Genomic DNA, 17,981 nt, shown 5'->3' with positions numbered 1-17,981 from the left:
AAGTAGATGATCCTGATTCCCCTGTCTCCGATGGCCACTGCTAGCGGCCTCTTTACCTTGGTAAAATCCCAGGGGGTCGATGCTACCCCGAAGAGTAGACCGGCAAAATGCCAACTCTGCCCCTACCATAAGAATCTGAGCAACTTCCTGTTGTCTGGGGCCACCGGGATGGTCAGGTAGGCCTCTTTCAAATCTAGTCTCGCTAGCCAGTCTGCTTTGCGAAGAATACCACTGAGAAGGTGAATACCTTCCATCTTGAAGTACCTGTAAATGAGCCAGCAGTTCAACTCTTTTAAATTGACTTCCCCCTTCCTGTGGTCCAGAAGCACATTGCTGTAGAAGCCAGCTTGCCCCAGCGGACATTGTTCTATCACACCCTTCCCTAACGGCTTGCTCAATTCTACATTGAGGAGCTCCTCCTCCACTGACATCCATGATGTTTGTCAGGGGTCCAATAAGGTCAAGGACTTTATCCTTGAAACTCCTCCAGGTGCGGTCAATGCCTTTCTTGATGTCCTTCGCTATGGTGACAAATTTTGGGGTTTAGTTCCAGCGTGTTCGTAACCTTGCCGGGAAGTTCTGGCCTCTGACACTCTGCCTTCATCCTGAAATGAACCTCCTTTTCCAGCTGCTTCCTAATTTGCTGTGCCATGTACTGGGCCACCCTCGGAGAGGGAACCCACTCGGCAGACTACAGGTGTCGTATGTCATCGGGGTTGAACATGTCTCCCATGTCATCCGCTTCCTCCAGTTCAGCTGTGGGCAATTGTGCTGTCTCCTTAAGATGACTAGGCTTATTGCTTCCATGGCCCACCTCATCGTATAGATGGTCATCACCCTCCTCTTCATCGTAGGTTGCATCGCCTTCATCAGCGCCACTTGTATTTTCTGCCCCTGGGGTACGGGTAAGAGGTTCGGTACTGCCGTTCTCCCAAAAAAGACACTTTATAGCTTGCAAAATAGGTCGGCTACCTCCTGGGGTGTCTGATGGACCACAACCTTTTTTACCCGGTTGGGGTATAAGAGGGGATGCTCTTCCAGGTCTGATCTTCACCCTTTGACGCATCCCTTATCTTATGATGTTTGGATAACATACCCTCGCCAGGGCTGAACTCTCCTTGTTTTCTGAGGAGTCATGTTTTTGCAGTAATGAGATTCCAGCGCATGTAGGCTCTCTTGAATGGGTTGCACCCCTTGTGCCACTGCAATGGCTAGTGATTCACCTAAGAGTCTCTTAAAGCTCAAGGACATACAGGTCCTCATATCTTCTGCCCCTCCTCCTTACTGTAGTCAGGAGTTGAGCTTTCTGGCTCCTTTTTACTGCACAGTGTGGACAGGCTGAGGTATATGTGATCGGGCTCAAAGCCTGTAAGATGGCTGCCTCGTGTGTGCAATTGGCACTTTTATCTCTGCCTGAATGAAGCAGGCTGCTTGTTGAGAGAGTGCAAGTCTTCTCGTATTCCCGTGGACTGCAGCTTCATACAATCAATAAGGCGCATGCGGGCGCACCAGAAGTGAGGTGCTTTCCTTCCTAAACCGGATGCAGCAACCCAGTAGGGTTCCAGAGCCCCCAATGGACTTTAATATTGTGCGCGTCTGGCACGCAAGTAAGGTAAGGTCCTTTACTCCAAGCAATTGGTAATCGCCTGTGGACAGAAAAGCTCGCCGGGCACTCCTCCAGTGTCGCAGGGAATGCTATTGTTACCTGAGGCAAGCTAGGTCCCGGAGCGCTCCCTGGGGACTGTCACGCGTGACGTTATGTACGCGCTCCTTTTGGCAAGTCATGGTTCCATAAAGGATGGAATCTCTAATGCTACGCCTCAAGATATGAAATTAACCTCAAATGAAACGTAGACACACCAGTCCCCCATGATGAACGTGGGTATAATTAATACTGTCAACCCCCCACAAAAACATTTGTAGAAGCTACACCATCAATCTTGAAACAATCGGAGGCCATAAAGGTTGACTTATCTGCTTGGAAGAGCAACAAAGAAACAGGAGTTGAAGGCAGGATGTGACATGAGTGTGCTGAGATAGGATTGGTTATTGGAAAAAGCACAAAACTACAGTCACAGGGACGTCTGGGGATTTGTAGTCCTTGTGTGGAAACGTTTAGTTAAAGTATTTTTTTTTAATAACTTTATTTTTAACTTTTTTTTTTACTGTATCAAATAAGCAGTGCTCCAACAGGGAGCCGTCTAATGCAATCCCCAACAACAATCCTGCCGCCCCTCCGCCCCCCATCCCCGTGTCCACCGTGACTTTGAATGCCGCTATCCTTTGTCTGAGTCAAATGGAAAGTTTTCCACGTTGCCCCTGTGTACCTCCATCCCATGGTCTCTCGCTCTGGGGGCTTGGATTGTCCGAGTCTGAAGCTTCAGCATTGTTCATCAGGTAAGTGATGTATGGCCCCCAGATGTCGGGAGGGCGCGCATGTAAGGGCAGGGTTCGGATAAATTCGGTGTCCATATCTTGACAGAATGTTATATCCTTTTCCCAATCAGCTATCTTGGGGAGTGGGCCGCGACCCCACGACATAGCAATTCTTCTACGTGCCAGCACCATGAGGAGCGCTGCTAGCTTGCGTGACGCTGGCTGTAGATATTTAGTGAGGTCGAGAAGCGGACCCAGCGGCAAGGGGGGGTCATCTGTTCGCCTATAATGTCGGATGTTATTTGTATAGCGGAAGTCCAGAAGCGCTGGATACCAGGACAGCCCCATGCCAGATGAAGAAAATCAGCGTTGGCAAATGTGCATCTCTCGCACTGGGCTGACGCTTCTGGGTGGTGTCTATGTTTCCTGACTGGAGTGTAGTATGTTTGGTGCACAAAGGTAAAGTGTATTAGCTTAAATCAGGAATTTAACGCTATCTTTTGAGTCTGACGAAGAATGTAGGCCCAGTCTTCCTCACTAATCGGTCCTTGTAGCGCTGACTCCCACCTTCGTTGCACCTCGGGTTGAAGTTTCCGAGTGCCCCCCACCAAGGATCCGTATAGAGTTGACACCAGTCTACCTTCACCTTGCGCCAAAATGGTGTTGTGTAACAGATCCCAGGTGGGGGGTTGCTTAGGGAATCTGGGGAACAGCCTCTGAAGGGTGTGGCGAAGTCTGAAATAGAGACAGACATCCAGGGATGTGTTCCCTCCTCGGTCTTTTGCCACTTGGGGGGGGGGGGGGGGGTCAGAAAGGTGCCCCCTGGGAAGAGGTCTCCCAGCGATTTAATCCCTATTTTATCTATCCATAACAGGAATACTCTTTCGTTCGTGAGGGAGATGCCGGGGATACATTTTATCGTCAGTAGGGGGGAAAATCGTATAGCCACTCCGTATTCGCCAGCAATCTTTTTCCATATCGCATATGTGGATAGGACTGTATTCAGCGTTTTATGCGGCACGGGAATGTGGCTTATTATGACTGCAGCTAGCAGGTCGGGGGAAGCCAGGGCTCTTTCCACTTGCACATGTGGTCTGATATAGTGGGTTGAGTACCAGTGGCTTAGGAATTGGGCCTGTGCCGCCCAGTAGTATTTTTCTATATCGGGGAGAGCCAGGCCTCCTTTTGATATTGGTAGAGTAAGTGTGTTGTATGCTACCCGTGCTGGTTTCCCCGCCCATAATAATTCAAGGATCGCGCTCTTGATTTTTGATAGAAAGGATTTGGGGAGAAGTAGCAGGATATTTGTGAAGAGATATAGAAGTTTGGGGAGAATAACCATTTTTGTCAGTGAGGTCCTGCCCCACAACGTTAGTGGTAGAGATTTCCATCTCTGAATACGTTCTTGTAATGACTGTAGTGTAACTACATAATTGTCTCTAAATATCTCGTGGTGGCTTCGTGACATCTTGATCCCCAGATAGCGCACCTTCGAGTTTTCCCATTTGAACCCGTGGTCATCTGCAAACTCCGAAGTGCAAGGGGTCAGGGGGAACACTATCGATTTGGAATGATTGGTTTTGAGGCCTGACATTAACCCGAATTTTGTTACCTCCCGCATTACGGGGTTGAGATTGGTTTGGGGATCACTGACGAACAGCATGACGTCGCCTGCGTATAGGGAGACAATTAGCCTGTGAGGACCCAGCTTTATCCCTCGACCTAAATGCTCGGCTTGCAGCCTTGAGGCCAGGGGTTCCATCACCAGGGCAAAGATAAGGGCCGAAAGTGGGCAACCCTGTCTCGTTCCGCGTTCCAATGTGATCCCTGTGAATTTGGTGTTCCCTAGTGTAATGTATGAGCGTGGTTTGTTATATAACAAAGCTACTAGCTTCAGGAAGAAGTTACCCAGACCCATCTGCCTCAGTGTTGCGAACATGAAGGGCCACTCGACTGAGTCAAACGCCTTCTCGGCATCTAATAATACTGCTATTGCCTGCTTCGCCGGGTCCAGGGCCTCAATGACGCCAAATAGTCTCCTGATGCCGTATGTTGTACTCCGCCCCGGGATGAACCCGGCCTGGTCACCCAGCACCAGTGCCGGCATCAAGGGGAGCAGTCTGGTTGCCAGAATTTTAGCTAGGATTTTGTTGTCTAAGTTGATCAGTGAGATCGGCCTGTACGAAGCGCAGTTCTCTGTAGGTTTTCCAGCTTTGTGCAACATCATTACGTTAGCTTCGCGCATCGTGGGAGGGAGTGTCCCCGTTCCACCGCCTCCTCGTAGACCTACAGAAGGAGGGGGGCCACCACCTCCACGTGCGCTTTGTAGAACTCGCCATTGAGTCCATCGGGACCGGGGGCTTTGGTGTTAGGCAAGGATTTGATTGCTGTCTGAATTTCTTCGAGCGATATGGGCGCGTTCAAGAGTTCGCGCAGGTCCTGGCTCACCCAGTACAGTTCCGTGTCATTGAGGTACTCTCGTATCTCTACGGGATCTGATGCTCCTTTTGAACTGTACAGGTTTTGATAGAATTCTCGGAAAACATTGGAGATCTCCTCCTCTGTGTAAACCCTCTGGCCTTGCGCATCCGCGATATATTCAATGCGGGGTGGGACTTTGTCTATAGTCAGTAGCCTGGCCAGCAGTGCACCTGGTTTTTGCCCCTCTCCGTATTGTCTGATCTGTTGCCTGCGGCCCAGGAACTTCAGTTCGCGGTCCGCTGTCTCCTTGAACCCCAAGAGTTCTTTTTTGAGCTCGGCTTGGGTGCGTGGGTCTGGAGTATTGGAGAGGTTTTGTTCTAGTTCCTTCAAACGACGCTCCTTGTCGGATAATTCGCCTCGGATCGATTTCAACAAGCCATTTTCTTTAGTCAGGCAAATTCCTCGTACGTAGCACTTGAGTGTTTCCCAGATGGTGCATACGGAGTCGACTGAGTCTTGGTTGATCTCCAGGAAAGAGACTATCTCATGACGCAGTTCTGCAGCAAATACGGCGTCCGTGAGTGAACCGGGCTTGAATCTCCAGTTCAGGCCAGGCACTGTTACGCCCGCCAGGGTGACCTCCAGTAAAACCATCGGATGATCGGAGTAGGACCTTGGCAGGATATGGCACGCACCCCATCTGAAAGGGCTACAGGAGGATGCCAGGATATAATCGATTCTGGAACTGGTGTTGTGTACCGCTGATCGGAAGGTGTAGTCCCTGCTGTCCTGGTTGTGTCTTCTCCACATATCAGATAGATTGAAGGCCTGACAGATCTCTCGAACCTGAATACTGGCCTTGGATGGGTTTCCCGATGTGTTATGGGACCTGTCGAGCCTGGGGTCAAGTGTGGTATTGAGGTCTGCACCCCACACCACAGTCGTCGCGTTGGTCGCGTCCAGATGGGACATTACCCAGTTGAAATTATCAGGTCCATCTGTGTTCGGTGCGTATGAGTTCACCACCACCACCTCTTTCCCTGCGATTATCCCCTTCACCATTAGGGCCCTCCCCTCAGTGTCTTTTTTTAACTCAATAAAGCTGAAATTAGTTCTCCTGTCGATCAGGATCGCCACACCCCTGGCAAATGAGGAGTAGGATGAGAAGTACCGATGACATCCCCATGACCTGGCCCAATGTTGTTCTGACGTGGGCAGCAGGTGAGTCTCCTGGAGTATCGCTATGTTGATTTTGTGTCTCTGAAGATATTGAAGAATTCTCCTCATTTTCATAGGCTGGTTGCCACCACGAATGTTCCAGGTGGCGATTTTCAACCTTGCCGCTGCCATCTAGAGGGGTCAAGATCATCATGTCGAGACGAGGCTCGCGGGATTGGCTGGAGTCGCTTTCCATAGAGGAGCAAGGAGGACGTGGCTATTGTTAGATGCATAGTTCTTCGTGTGACTGTCGTGGAACTGGGGTATGCGGGTTGTGGCGGTTTTGCTAAACTAACTTCTCTCCCCTGCACGGGCAACCCCCAACAAGCCCGTGATCAACAAACCCATTTTAACAGTACAACAAGCATTGCTGTGCTCGGGGCGCAGGTGGCCCTCCAAGAGGGGGCTGGCTCCCTTCTTCGGATGCAATGATGAACTGTGGTGGTCGTTTCTAGTCAACCTTGAAGTCTCGTGCGGCCGTTTTGGGTGTCCTATAGGCAAATTTTACGGCGGGTTTCTTCTTGGTCTGTCGCCCCTTTGCGGTTTTCCGTTGACAGTAGCGGGTCTACAGCCAGAGCGATCCAGATAGTCACTTGTCTCCTCTGGGGTGTTAAAGAACTGGGTCCTGCCCTCGTGTTGAATGCGGAGTTTGGCTGGGAAGAGCATGGAATATTGTATCTGGTTCTCTTGCAGTCTGCGCTTTACTGCCATGAACGATCTTCTCTGTACTTGGACCGCTTGGGAGAAGTCTGGGAAAAACTGGATCTTGTCGCCGTCGTACTGGAGATCCCCTTTTTCCCTAGCCGCCCGTAGGATGGCATCTCGATCCTTATAGTTGAGCAATCTCGCTATGATTGGGCGGGGATTAGCCCCGGGGATTGGTCTGGTGTTGGGGACTCGATGAGCTCTCTCCACGACAAACAGTTTGGACAGGATTTCTGTACCAAAGAGGTCCATACATAACTTCTCAACGTAGTCTTCCATTTTCACGGTAAGTTGTCGTTCCCTGGCTCCCACGATCCTGATATTGTTGCGCCGAGAACGGCCCTCCAAATCTTCGTTTTTGGCGCTTACTGCTTTCTTTTGCACTTCTAGGGAGGCCACTCTGGTCGTTAGAGCCGCTGCACCGTCGTCGAGGTCAGACACTTTCTGCTCGACTGTGTCCAGTCTGTCGGCGTGTTTGTCCAGCCGGTGCTGGAGTAGGTCGACCTTGGAGGAGAGTGCGTCGAGTTTGCTTCCAAGACCTCCGATTCCGGCATTAAGTTCAAGGAGGATTTCCCTGATGTCGAACCCGTGGGCCTCCTCTTCATCCTGGGCTGCGGCCTGGACGGGAGACTGCGCTCCGCTGTTCGAGGTGGTTGCTTTGGTCGCGGAGCTGCCCTCGAAGTTCAGCTTTTTTTGAGATCTGTCGGTTTTCCTCGAAGTCGCCATTGGTGCTCGTGTTGCAGGGGCCAGGGAACACCGGGAGGCGGCCCAGAGGTCCCGGGGCGCCCGGCTTGTCGTTTTCTAGCGGTGTGACTCTCTGGAGGTCTTGCCGCTGGGCCGGTTTGGACCGTGCTGTGTCACGTCTCCTTCAGCGGGGGAGCCGGGGATCCACCCGGGGCGAGCGAGGGCGCGAGGGCGCACGGGGCGCGCGTACCTGATCCTCGGCGGCGCCTGGAGAGCCCCTCGGCGTCCGTCCGCGGTGGCTCCTCCAGGATTTTCCTTCGTTTTCGCCAGCTCCGAACGGCACCCCCGAGTCCCAGGCCCGCTCCGCCGCCGGCCCCTCCGCGCCCGTCCGCACGGGGAAGGGGGGGGGGGCTCTTCACCGTCGAGGAGACGGGACTCAGCGTTCGAGGGTCGACGGATGAATACCCCGTTCTGCTCGGATTCGCCTCGGCTACAATCTGGAGGCGGCTGCAGACAATTTGCGCACCACAGAAGCTTCGATTGGTCAGGATTTTAGGGGAGCTCCGCGGAGCTCACAGGGAGGCCGCCATCTTGGACGGCTCTCTAGCGCCCTCTCACGTTTAGTTAAAGTTTGGTTTACTGCTGAGGGGGATTATATATATATTTTTTTTCTTTTTTTTTAAAGCTGCTGGAGGAGTGGCATTAAAGAGTTAAAGCAGAATGCTTGCCTCCGGTTTTGACAGAGAATGTGTTGGAAAAGTCTGCTACTTAATGGAAAGCGTTCTTGCAATTTGGAACTGCAGTTTTTGAAAATATTTTGCTTTTTCTTCCAGATATTACGAATATGTTTTCTCCTATTCTAAGTGGAATGAGATTCCAGAGCAATCCTCTGCTGACGGACAGTTGCTTCAGCTTGAAGTCACAATTACTGAAGCAGATCCAGAATGTGATCACTATCCTCGCATCACTTCAGATGAGTCTTGTGAGTATACAGTGTTTGTAGAATGTACAGTGAATACAAGAAACCACTGAGCAGTTCCCAGTGTTTTGAAATGTTAATAGGTTTGAAATTCTGTACGTCTTTTCAGAAATGATTAAACTGCAATTCATGACGTGCAATGTCTGTTGTTGCTATACGTCTCCCAAAATACAACCCTCCCCATTGGTCGGACAAATGTACGTTTTTAATCTTGTGTATGCCCTGCACACAAGGCTGCATTTTAGGGATCATTGGCAACCTCTCCAATTTCATTCAATTTGTTTCTTCATGTTTCCGTTGGTGACAGTTAACCTTTTATTTGTCAGGGTCAGAGATGCTATGCCTAGACAATTGGGCATCTTTTCACATTCTACATGGGGCCACATACACTGCTAAACGTATGTGGGGGTGGGGGGGTAGGGAGGTCATGGTTTTGAGCACATCCGATGGGATTTTGGGTCTGAGGTTCCTGTGGCTGATTGACCTGTACTTTTGCATTTAACCTTTTATTGGATCGTGATTATATAAAAAAAAAAAACGAATTAGCCACAGGTTTCCAAAACATTAAACTAGATCGAGACAACCCCAACATTTAGGTCGTAGGCATGTCATAATCTAGACATTTCGTTTGTGTTCCTAAGAAGACACTATACTGTTGAACTTGTTCAGGTCACGTCTATATCTAAGACAGCCTTGCACCTTTTGGATTGTGTCATTGTAAGAACTTTTGAAAGATCAGTCTGGAAGTATTTCTGATTTGTGCTTTGAGTAATTTCCTTGATCTATGTATCTGTAATGTCTTTTGTGCTTACTCTACTTTAAACAAGCCAATTGGAAATGGCTTATTGCTGCCTTTCACTAAACATTTTCTTTTCTTTTGTTCTACAAAAGATTTTAAAATGTACATTTTTGTTTCCGGCAAGAACAATTGTGGCGTAATTTATGTTTACTTGTTAAGTTTTTTGTTAGAACTGTCAGAACATGGTAAAATAAAGTACAGTGCACGTTTAAAAACAAAAAAGAGTATGATTGAGCTTGCCACGTTTTGAGCCTGTTATCTTGCCTATGATTGACTAAATTGTGAGTCTTTGGGAGCCAAAAGGCCCTGTTACTTTTGGATGTAGTGAGCTGATTGAGGATCAAGAGTATGCTTGCAGAGTGGTGGGGAATGAGGAGCTAGAAAGACCTTTATTGGACAGTGGCACAGGAGGGTTTCACAGCAAGTATAGGACTGGCTGTGGTCTGAATTGGTGATTTGTGGGGTAGAGATTGACTATCATGGCTGGGAAGCATTGTAAAGATTTTGATGCATTGAAGTGTGGTGCTAAATGAATTTGTGGTTACTTCCCACTTTGGTACTGCTATGGGAGGTAGCCCCAGACGTAGGATTGATTGTGTGTGGTTAACCTACATACGTATAGGAACCAGGGCTAGCTGATGTATTCCCATTCTCTTGTGGATCTCGTCAGTGAAACAAAATGTTTCTAGTATGAACCTTTGGTAAAATAGTAACAGTGGCTGAATGAGCCGCCCCTCTTAGTCACATGAACAGAGACCACCCGAAAATGCCTCCAGTTATCCAGCAACTGAAGAAAAGCAACAGCATTGTAGAATGATTGGCAGGGAATGCAGCTAAGATCTGGCAGCCGGCACTCAAAGCCCCAGCCAGTCTAGAATGTATAGCACTCCCCGGGCATGCCAGAACCCCTTTTCCCCCACCCCCAAACAATTCCTTGAGGTGCCCTTCGCCTACCGGGCCAATATTTTTGTATTTCTAATTTTTGTACATCTACATTTTGCTGTCTCATGGGTACAAATGAGTTTAAGAGAAATCAGGTTGACCTGAAAGGCCCTGGCAGGAGCAAAGTCGCATTACACATTTAATATTGGGGAGATAAGGATCCTGGCTCTGAACACAGTTTTGGACAGCTGCATCTGATTGTATAGGGGGGGGGAGTCAAAGACTCGCAGATGAACCCCATTGAGGAAGAGAAGTGCATGGAGTTTTTTATTGGGAAATTTGGGTCTGAGCACACTAGCAAAGGATATGAGCAGACCATGGCTTTGAAGTAACGATTTTATTTCTTTTAAACTTTGTTTAGTAAGGGAATGGTTCACAGCAAGACAATTCAGATAAGCAGTGCAACACCGCATGTGCATAATTTCGACAATTGACAAGGGTGGTCCTGGGAGTCTCTCTGCCAGACATTAGTCCTGGTTGCGAGAGACTTACCCAGAGTCTTTAGCTCACTATCTTTCACAGAGAAGAAATATCCCAAACATATCAGTCTTTGTCCTGCCCTGGGGCAGTCCAGCACCGAAATGCTAGGCAATTCTCCTCTGAACAAGAGTACCAACAGCATCCCCAGACACGTGTTTCGGTCGGGTTGGACCTCATCAGTAGGGAGGAGCTGTGCCTCTCTAAGAATAGTGAGCAAGGGGTCCACGTCTGGATTCCCCCAGTAACTTAGGGTGAGACCCAAAGTTACTTAAATATGCAAATTGACAAGGGGGGGGTCCTGGGAGTCTCTCTGCCAGACATTAGTCCTGGTTGCGAGAGACTTACCCAGAGTTTTTAGCTCACTATCTTTCACAGAGAAGAAATATCCCAAACATATCAGTCTTTGTCCTGCCCTTGGGCAGTCCAGCACCGAAATGCCATAATTTCGACAATGACAAATATCTATGGCAATGAGGCAGGTATCGTCACCTAAGGTGATGGAGTAGGTGTTACATCAGCATCAGATCACATAGGTACAGACGTAACAGCAACCATATATCTTTGGGACGACAGGGCGTCAGGACTGATGAGATAAAAAGTTCCTCATCGTCATTCACCATACATAAGTCTTTCAGGAAATTGGATCGGGTAGGCCTTGCGGTGGATTTCCAACATTTAAGGATGCAGCGTTTGGCAATAACACACGATATATTAAAAAAACCTTCTTGTGGTTTCCTTCACCTTTCCAATGTCACCAAACAGGTATTTCAGGGGGGACAGAGCGGCTGGGATCGCCGTTATCTCCTCAAGGAGCTCAGCCACTTCTCGCCAAAAGTCTGCAATAACAGGGCACGACTAGTACATGAGATACGCTCCAGCATCGGGGGCGCCACATTTCGAACATGTCCCTGTGCAACCCTCTACAAACTTAGCCAGCCTAGCCAGGGAGTAATGTAACTGGTTCAGGATTTTAAATTGAATCAGTCAGAGTCCTGAGTTCATAGAGACCGATTTGGTGAGTTGACAATATCGGGCCCATCTCGCGTCATCGATCTGGGTACCCACATCCCGTTCCCAGGTTTCTCTAATAGTGTTTCGTGAGGGGGAATGTGTTTGCACCAAGGTGTATAGCGACGAGACTCCCTTATTATGACCATCTGTCGTCACCACAGCTCTGATGCATTTGTGTGTCTGGGGTTCTGCCGGGAAGGTAGGCCATTTAGCAGCAAAATCTGTTCTCATGCGATGGTATTGAAGGCGCTTAAGCTGGCCACCCCCGACTACATCCATGAAGTCTGAGTTCACAAAACATGCCATCGGGGAACATGTCTCGCATCCTGAAAAGTTTATTTGGGTTCCAGGTTCGCTGAAGGGCCTTGTCAAAGGTCGGTGAAATACTAGAGAAGTTCCACAGGGGTATATCTGGGTCATAGGGGATCTCCAGGCCAATTCTCCTGTAGATCCTGGACCAAGCTCGTGTGGTGATGTATACTGGGTCGAATGGGCAGATGTTACCTTAAGTGGGGTTCAGGAGGACAGATCGTATATCATTAGGGCGGACTGCGTGCTTTTCAAGAAGAATGTGTGGGGCTTTGTCTTCAGGGTCAAACAAATGTTTCACAAATTGTGCCTGTGCTGCTATACAATATAATTCAAAATCAGGTGCCGCAATACCGCCCTGTGAGTATGGCTCCACCATCTTGTCCCAGCCCAGCCTAGCAGTTTTCCCGTTCCAAGTAAAGGAAGACGTCAATGATTTAAGTTTTGCAAAAAAGGGTTTACCGGGCCAAATCGGGATGTTGTCGAAGAAATATAAGAGTTTGGGTAAAACTACCATTTTAAGTAGGGCCACTCGGCCATATAAGGACAGAGGGAGATTAGCCCATAGTTGGAGCTTGGTCGAAAGGGTCAGAAGCAATTCGCAGTGATTATGCAAGTACAGCAGCTGTCTATCTCTGGCCACCATGATTCCCAGGTATCTTACCTGAGTGGGGGCAGCCTTAAACCCTGTAATATGAGATAGGGCACCTGTACTAGGGGTCAATGGAAATATTTCAGATTTTGGGACATTGATTTTATATCCTGAATATTCCGAGAACTCGTGTATATCAGACATAATGTGTTGCACATTCTCATGTGGGTCCCGGACATATAACAACGTATCATCCGCGTACAGTGATATAATTTGGGGAGGACCAGTCCTCCTGAGACCTCTGTGCGAGTGGTGCTGACGGATATATTCCGCCATCGGTTCAATAGTGAGTGCAAAGAGAATGGGCGAGAAAGGACAGCCCTGTCTGGTCCCTCTGTGTAAATGGAAAGAAGGGGACAAGGTGTTATTAGTTAGGACCTTGGCAGATGGTTGGGTATATAGCAGCCGGACGCATATAATAAAATATGGCCCGAGTCCAAACCTCTCGAGTACCAGGAAAAGGTATGTCCAGGAGAGGAATCAAAGGCCTTTTCGGCATCTAGGGCCACTACAGCCGCTTTTGCCTCCGGATCTATTTGTGCCAGAACATTAAATCATCGTCTCAGGTTTAAAGCTGTAGATCTGGTCGGTATAAAGCCAGCTTGGTCTGGTGGTCAGCACCTTGGCGAAGATTTTCGCGTCAGTGTTGATTAGAGAGAGGGGTCTGTAAGAGGCCATATCCTGTGCTGGTCTGCGTGGCTACTGACGGACTGTAATGACTGCTTCACGCATCGAGTCTGGAAGGATACCACTATTCATAGCCTCCTCCCACACTTTCAGTAGTAGTGGGGCCAGCTCACCCTGAAATTCTTGGTACAGTTCGGCGGTCAGGCCGTCTGAGCCGGGGGCACAGCCACCGGATAAAGATTTAATGGCCGCAGTGAGTTCTTCAATAGTAACGGGTTGATCCAAAATGTTTCGTGTCGTTTGGGTAAGTGTTGGGAGATCGAGGGAGTCTAGGTACTTGAACGTGTCTTCCCTGGTTTTAACATCATGATCAGAGTACAGAGTAGAAATCAGCAAAAGTAGAATTAATGTCCCTTTCTTTATTGACCGTGACCACAGCCGGGTTCTGGATACTAGCGATTGGAAGGTGCCTGTCTGTTCTAAGCATGTTAGCCAGAAATCTCCTCGCTCTATTGCTCTCCCCCTACCTGCGGGCCTTAGCCGGGGCAGCCATGTATAAGACCTTCCCTTTTGGCTAGCTCATTGAATTCCTTGAGGGAAGCGTGAATCTTAGATAGGGTTTCCTTGTTCAAGGTGGCGCTATATTCCATCTGTAATGCGTCTATTGTGGCTTGAGCCACACCCAGTTCCCTTCTCACTGCTTTCAGCATACCCGTAGACTTACCCAGTATAGTACCCCGAATCCAAACTTTGAATGTCTCCCATAGGGTAGCATAGGTGCTCACTGAACCCTTGTTTAACTCCAGAAATTCCTCAATTTCAATATGTAGTGCCTCACAGATTATGCGGTCACTAAGTATCGCAGAGGGCATTCTCCACCAGCCGGAGGTGGGGGGAGTCATCTAGGCTGATGTCTAGTGTAATCGGCGAGTGGTCAGAGTGTGTGCGTGGTGTATTGCACAGTCAGTGATCGCCCCAGAGAGGGATGAACTAATGAACCAGTAATCTATACGGGAGTGGGAGTTATGAACAGATGAGTAGAAAGTCAATTTCCTCTCATATGGATGTAACGTGCGCCATGCGTCAACTATATTGGTCTGTTCCATCATCTGTCTAACAGTAAGTGCCGCTTTGGAAGGGGCCCTGGGGGAGGTGGATGAACGATCCAGGGAGGGATCATATTAAAATCCCCACCCCATATTTGCGCCTCTCCCGATGTGGACAGCATATCGAGGATTGTGCAGTAAAATAGCGGATCATCTATATTGGGACCGTATGTGTTAATCAGTAATATTTGCCGTCCAGCCACCTCCCCCCCATACCAACACGTATCTACCTAGAGGGTCTATCTTACTAGAAAGATACCTGAAGCATTGAAGCATAGCTTGGGATGTATAAGTGTCAGGACTCCCCTGGACTGTGCCGAATACGCTGAAGTACCTATGAGGACCCCTTCGTGGGAGGAATTTGGTATTGATACTCCCCAGCGCATGTGTTTCCTGTATCGGAAGGATGTGGGGGTGGTGGCGTGTAATGTATGCAGCAATTTTCCTTGCCTTGACTGGATTGTTGAGACCCCGAATGTTCCAGGAGAGTAGTCTAATGCTTAATCCACCCTTAGTCTGCGCCATAGTTGCCTAGCGGAAGGAGCGTTTGCCAAGTATGGCGCCATTGTCTCAAGTGATGTAAGAGTCCTGCTGGAAAATAGTCCTCTGATTTTAACTTTGTAACATCCCCAACCATGCCTGGCATAACACCAGGAAAAGCTTTTACCTGTTTCCCCCGCCAACACCCACCCGCATCATCAACCCCAACCCGATGTATCCCATCAACCATAATTTGGGAAGTCTCCTGGGGGTGTGAGCTGTACTCACGTGACCGACCACCATGAGGGGGGGGGGGCACACGGCCCTACGACAACATATGGTGGACAGGGCCACCACGCCGTCAACGGGTTATTGAACTTGTGGCAAGGCAGTGTGGAGGAAGTCTCATCAGCCAGCATGGTCCTCCGGTTCCGCCACCGACCGGGGTGACAAGTTGGGGTTAGTCTCCCGGCTCCCCGGGGGAAGTGGGATTGAGGCCTCGACATATATCATGGCTTCCGTTGGATTCTCAAAGTGTGCTCGGCCTCCATGTTGGATGCGCATTTTAGCCAGGAAGACAAGTGCATATGGGATCGGGCGTAGTCTCAGCTGTCTCTTGACCGGTTCGTAGGACCTTCTCAGCGTTTGCACATTAGTTGAAAAATCCGGATATATGTGTATCCTGTTGTTTTCATAATGTAGAGAGCTTTTTTCCCTGGAAAGCCTCAGGATAGCGTCTCTCTATAATTTAGGAGTCGGGCAATGATCGTGCGGGGCGGTGCTCCAGGCATAGGATGGGGGGGGGGCCAGTGTGCGATGGGCCCGCTCCACGAGAAAATGATCAGAGAAAGCATCGGGGCCCAAGAGGGATTTCAGGAGGTTTTCCACCTGGCGTTCCATGGAACCTTTTCCAAAGGATTCGGCTACCCCGACCAGGTGGATGTTGTTCCTCCTGGAGCGAGATTCCAAGTCCTCGCACTTATTCAGGGTTTTCTGCAGGTCACCCTTTAACTGGGTGATATCGCGGCTGTGTTGTGCTATCGAGTCCTCGTTTACTCCAATTCTGTTCTCCGCCTCCGTAGTGCGTGCCCGTTCCTTGTCAACCCTTGCTTTCAGAGAGTTGATTGTGGCCCCTATATCGTCCAGTTTGCTGTTAACCGCCAGGAATCCACTCTGGACCATCGATAATAGTTTGTCCACTCTCTCGTTCTTTGGAGATTCCGGTTGGCTGCCTGGGGGCTCAATGGGTGTCTCGGCAGACCCATGTGGCTGGGAGCTGGCAAAGGAGTCCATCGGACTAGTTTTCTTGGGGCCCATACTTTTCTTTTTGCTGTGGCGCATATATTAAATCTGTTGGGTTGCGTCCACACACGTTCTGGTGACCAGTGGTAGTCAGTGGTCAGCGATCGCCGGCACTTAGGCGTGTGACTCAATCAGCGTAGTTTGTGGGCAGCATGTGCTGCATACAGGGAGGTGAAGGCAACACTGCTTGTGTGGCAGGTAAGGTATGTGCAGAGGAAATGTGCCAGAGCGTTTTGGGAGGCACCCACCTTATGTATCAGCAGGCCCCGACGAGCGAACGCAGCTGGTACGCCGCCGTTTGCGAGGTCCGACTCGGTTTTCAGTTACGGATCAGCCCGCGGAGCAGCAACGGCTCAGGAAGCGGGTCGGCACCCCGCTGAAGAAAAGTAATGTTCTGTCAGGGCCGGACTTGCGGTGTACACCCGGGAGGAGAACCGGGGGCCAGCAGGATATATTCACCGGCAACTCCGAAGTGTGTCATGAAGACACCCGGCAGCAAAAAGGCGCACAGCGTGGCTCCTCCCCTCTCCGGCCTGTAGGCGAGCTGATGCCTCCGGCTGTCGCGTGATTTCTCTGGAACCGTGGTCCGGGTATGCCGCCGCCGCGCTCACGATGTAGGTTTCCAGTCAGATATCTCAGGATTGAGCCAGCGTTTATGCAGGGGAATCAGTGGAATGATGCCGCAGGTCTTCCGCTGCCGATAACAGATGTTTATTGGCGTGTAGGTGGCCCCGAACAAGATTAAATTTATGGTAGGATATGTTACGGGCCGGAGCTTTCCCTTCAGGTGGCAATTAACGATTTAAAGATCTTCTTGTTGGATGATGTAAGATTTGCAATGAATCAGTTTAATAAGTCAAGAGCAGCAGGTCTGGAAGTTTTGCCACAATGCATCTTGAAATAAAATTGCGAAATGTGGTCTTGTATCTTATTTGCGTTGTTTAAAAACTGTTTATTTCTGAATTGTATTCCTGACTCCTGGCGGCAAAGCATGCTAGTCCCCATTCACAAAAAAGGGCTCAGGGTGGACATTAATGACTATGGGCCTATATCTCTGCAGAACACAATTTTTGCTCTTGCATCTTGCAAAAATTACAAGCATGGGCCAGACAGAAGAACACTGAGCATTTTCGGAACCGATTTCAGGAAAGTTGTGGGCACCCAGGTGGAAGGGCTTATGTTCGTGTTCAAGGTATTTGTACCGTGCACCATCACCAACGGAATTGGTCCCCAGGCGCTCTGGAGGATCTGTAAACAAAAAAGGAGGGGTGGGGGTTAGTAGGGTGAAGTTGGAGTAGGAAAGTGAGAAAAGTGGTGTCCTGTTGGCAGCTTCAGTTCGGTTTTCACCGTGCGCTGAGCTTGGGTGTAAATTATCAGATCGATGCCGGTCCTCATGTGCTGTTGGTACGAGTTATGTGTTTGTGAGTTGTTGCAATGTTGTGAAGTATGTGTGGTTTGCTGTGCAGAGTATTGGTTGTGTGGGTTTTTGTGGGAAGGATGCATGCAGAAAGTTTCTTTGTTTAGTTGGGTTTTTTTCTTCTAAGTATTTGCATTTCTTTGTTCCACGTCTGAATGTCCTATGGAGTTTGTATTGTCGTTTGTCCGTCTAGTTGTTGTGTGATTGGGGTGGCAGGTTTCCATCTGAGCTATTTCGGAGGTTTGTGTGCCAGGTTGAGGCACGCATTGTCCCCCGCTCTGGTATTGGTGCTGTATATTTTACATTCATTACCTCCCTTCCCACCCATTTCCATGTTGGTGATCCATAGCTGCCTATGTTTGCTCTGTCGACTAAACCTGTATTGAAATGTCATCCTTACCCTTCCCTCCTGATCTCTCCATATTCATTCGTTGAGTGATCATAACTTATATATTTTTCAATTTGGTAAAGTG

The 17,981-nt window shown here is 49.2% G+C and overlaps 1 protein-coding gene across 3 annotated transcripts in view; it reads left to right on the top strand.

Annotated features, from left to right (window-relative positions):
* Positions 1 to 17,981, top strand: part of HEXB (hexosaminidase subunit beta) — a 903,874-nt gene that overhangs the window by 67,083 nt on the left and 818,810 nt on the right. For all 3 annotated transcript variants that reach the window (XM_069627487.1, XM_069627486.1, XM_069627485.1), the window contains exon 2: positions 8,238 to 8,386. In XM_069627487.1, the coding sequence (XP_069483588.1) occupies positions 8,238 to 8,386 (149 nt within the window). The remainder of the gene's footprint in view (positions 1 to 8,237; positions 8,387 to 17,981) is intronic.

This window comes from Ambystoma mexicanum, chromosome 6p (assembly GCF_040938575.1).
Source record: "Ambystoma mexicanum isolate Mex_15411 chromosome 6p, UKY_AmexF1_1, whole genome shotgun sequence".
In the NCBI taxonomy this organism is placed as follows: Eukaryota; Metazoa; Chordata; class Amphibia; order Caudata; family Ambystomatidae; genus Ambystoma; species Ambystoma mexicanum.
The sequence above is the reverse complement of the archived record's forward strand: the minus strand, read 5'-3'. Positions and strand labels throughout refer to the sequence as shown.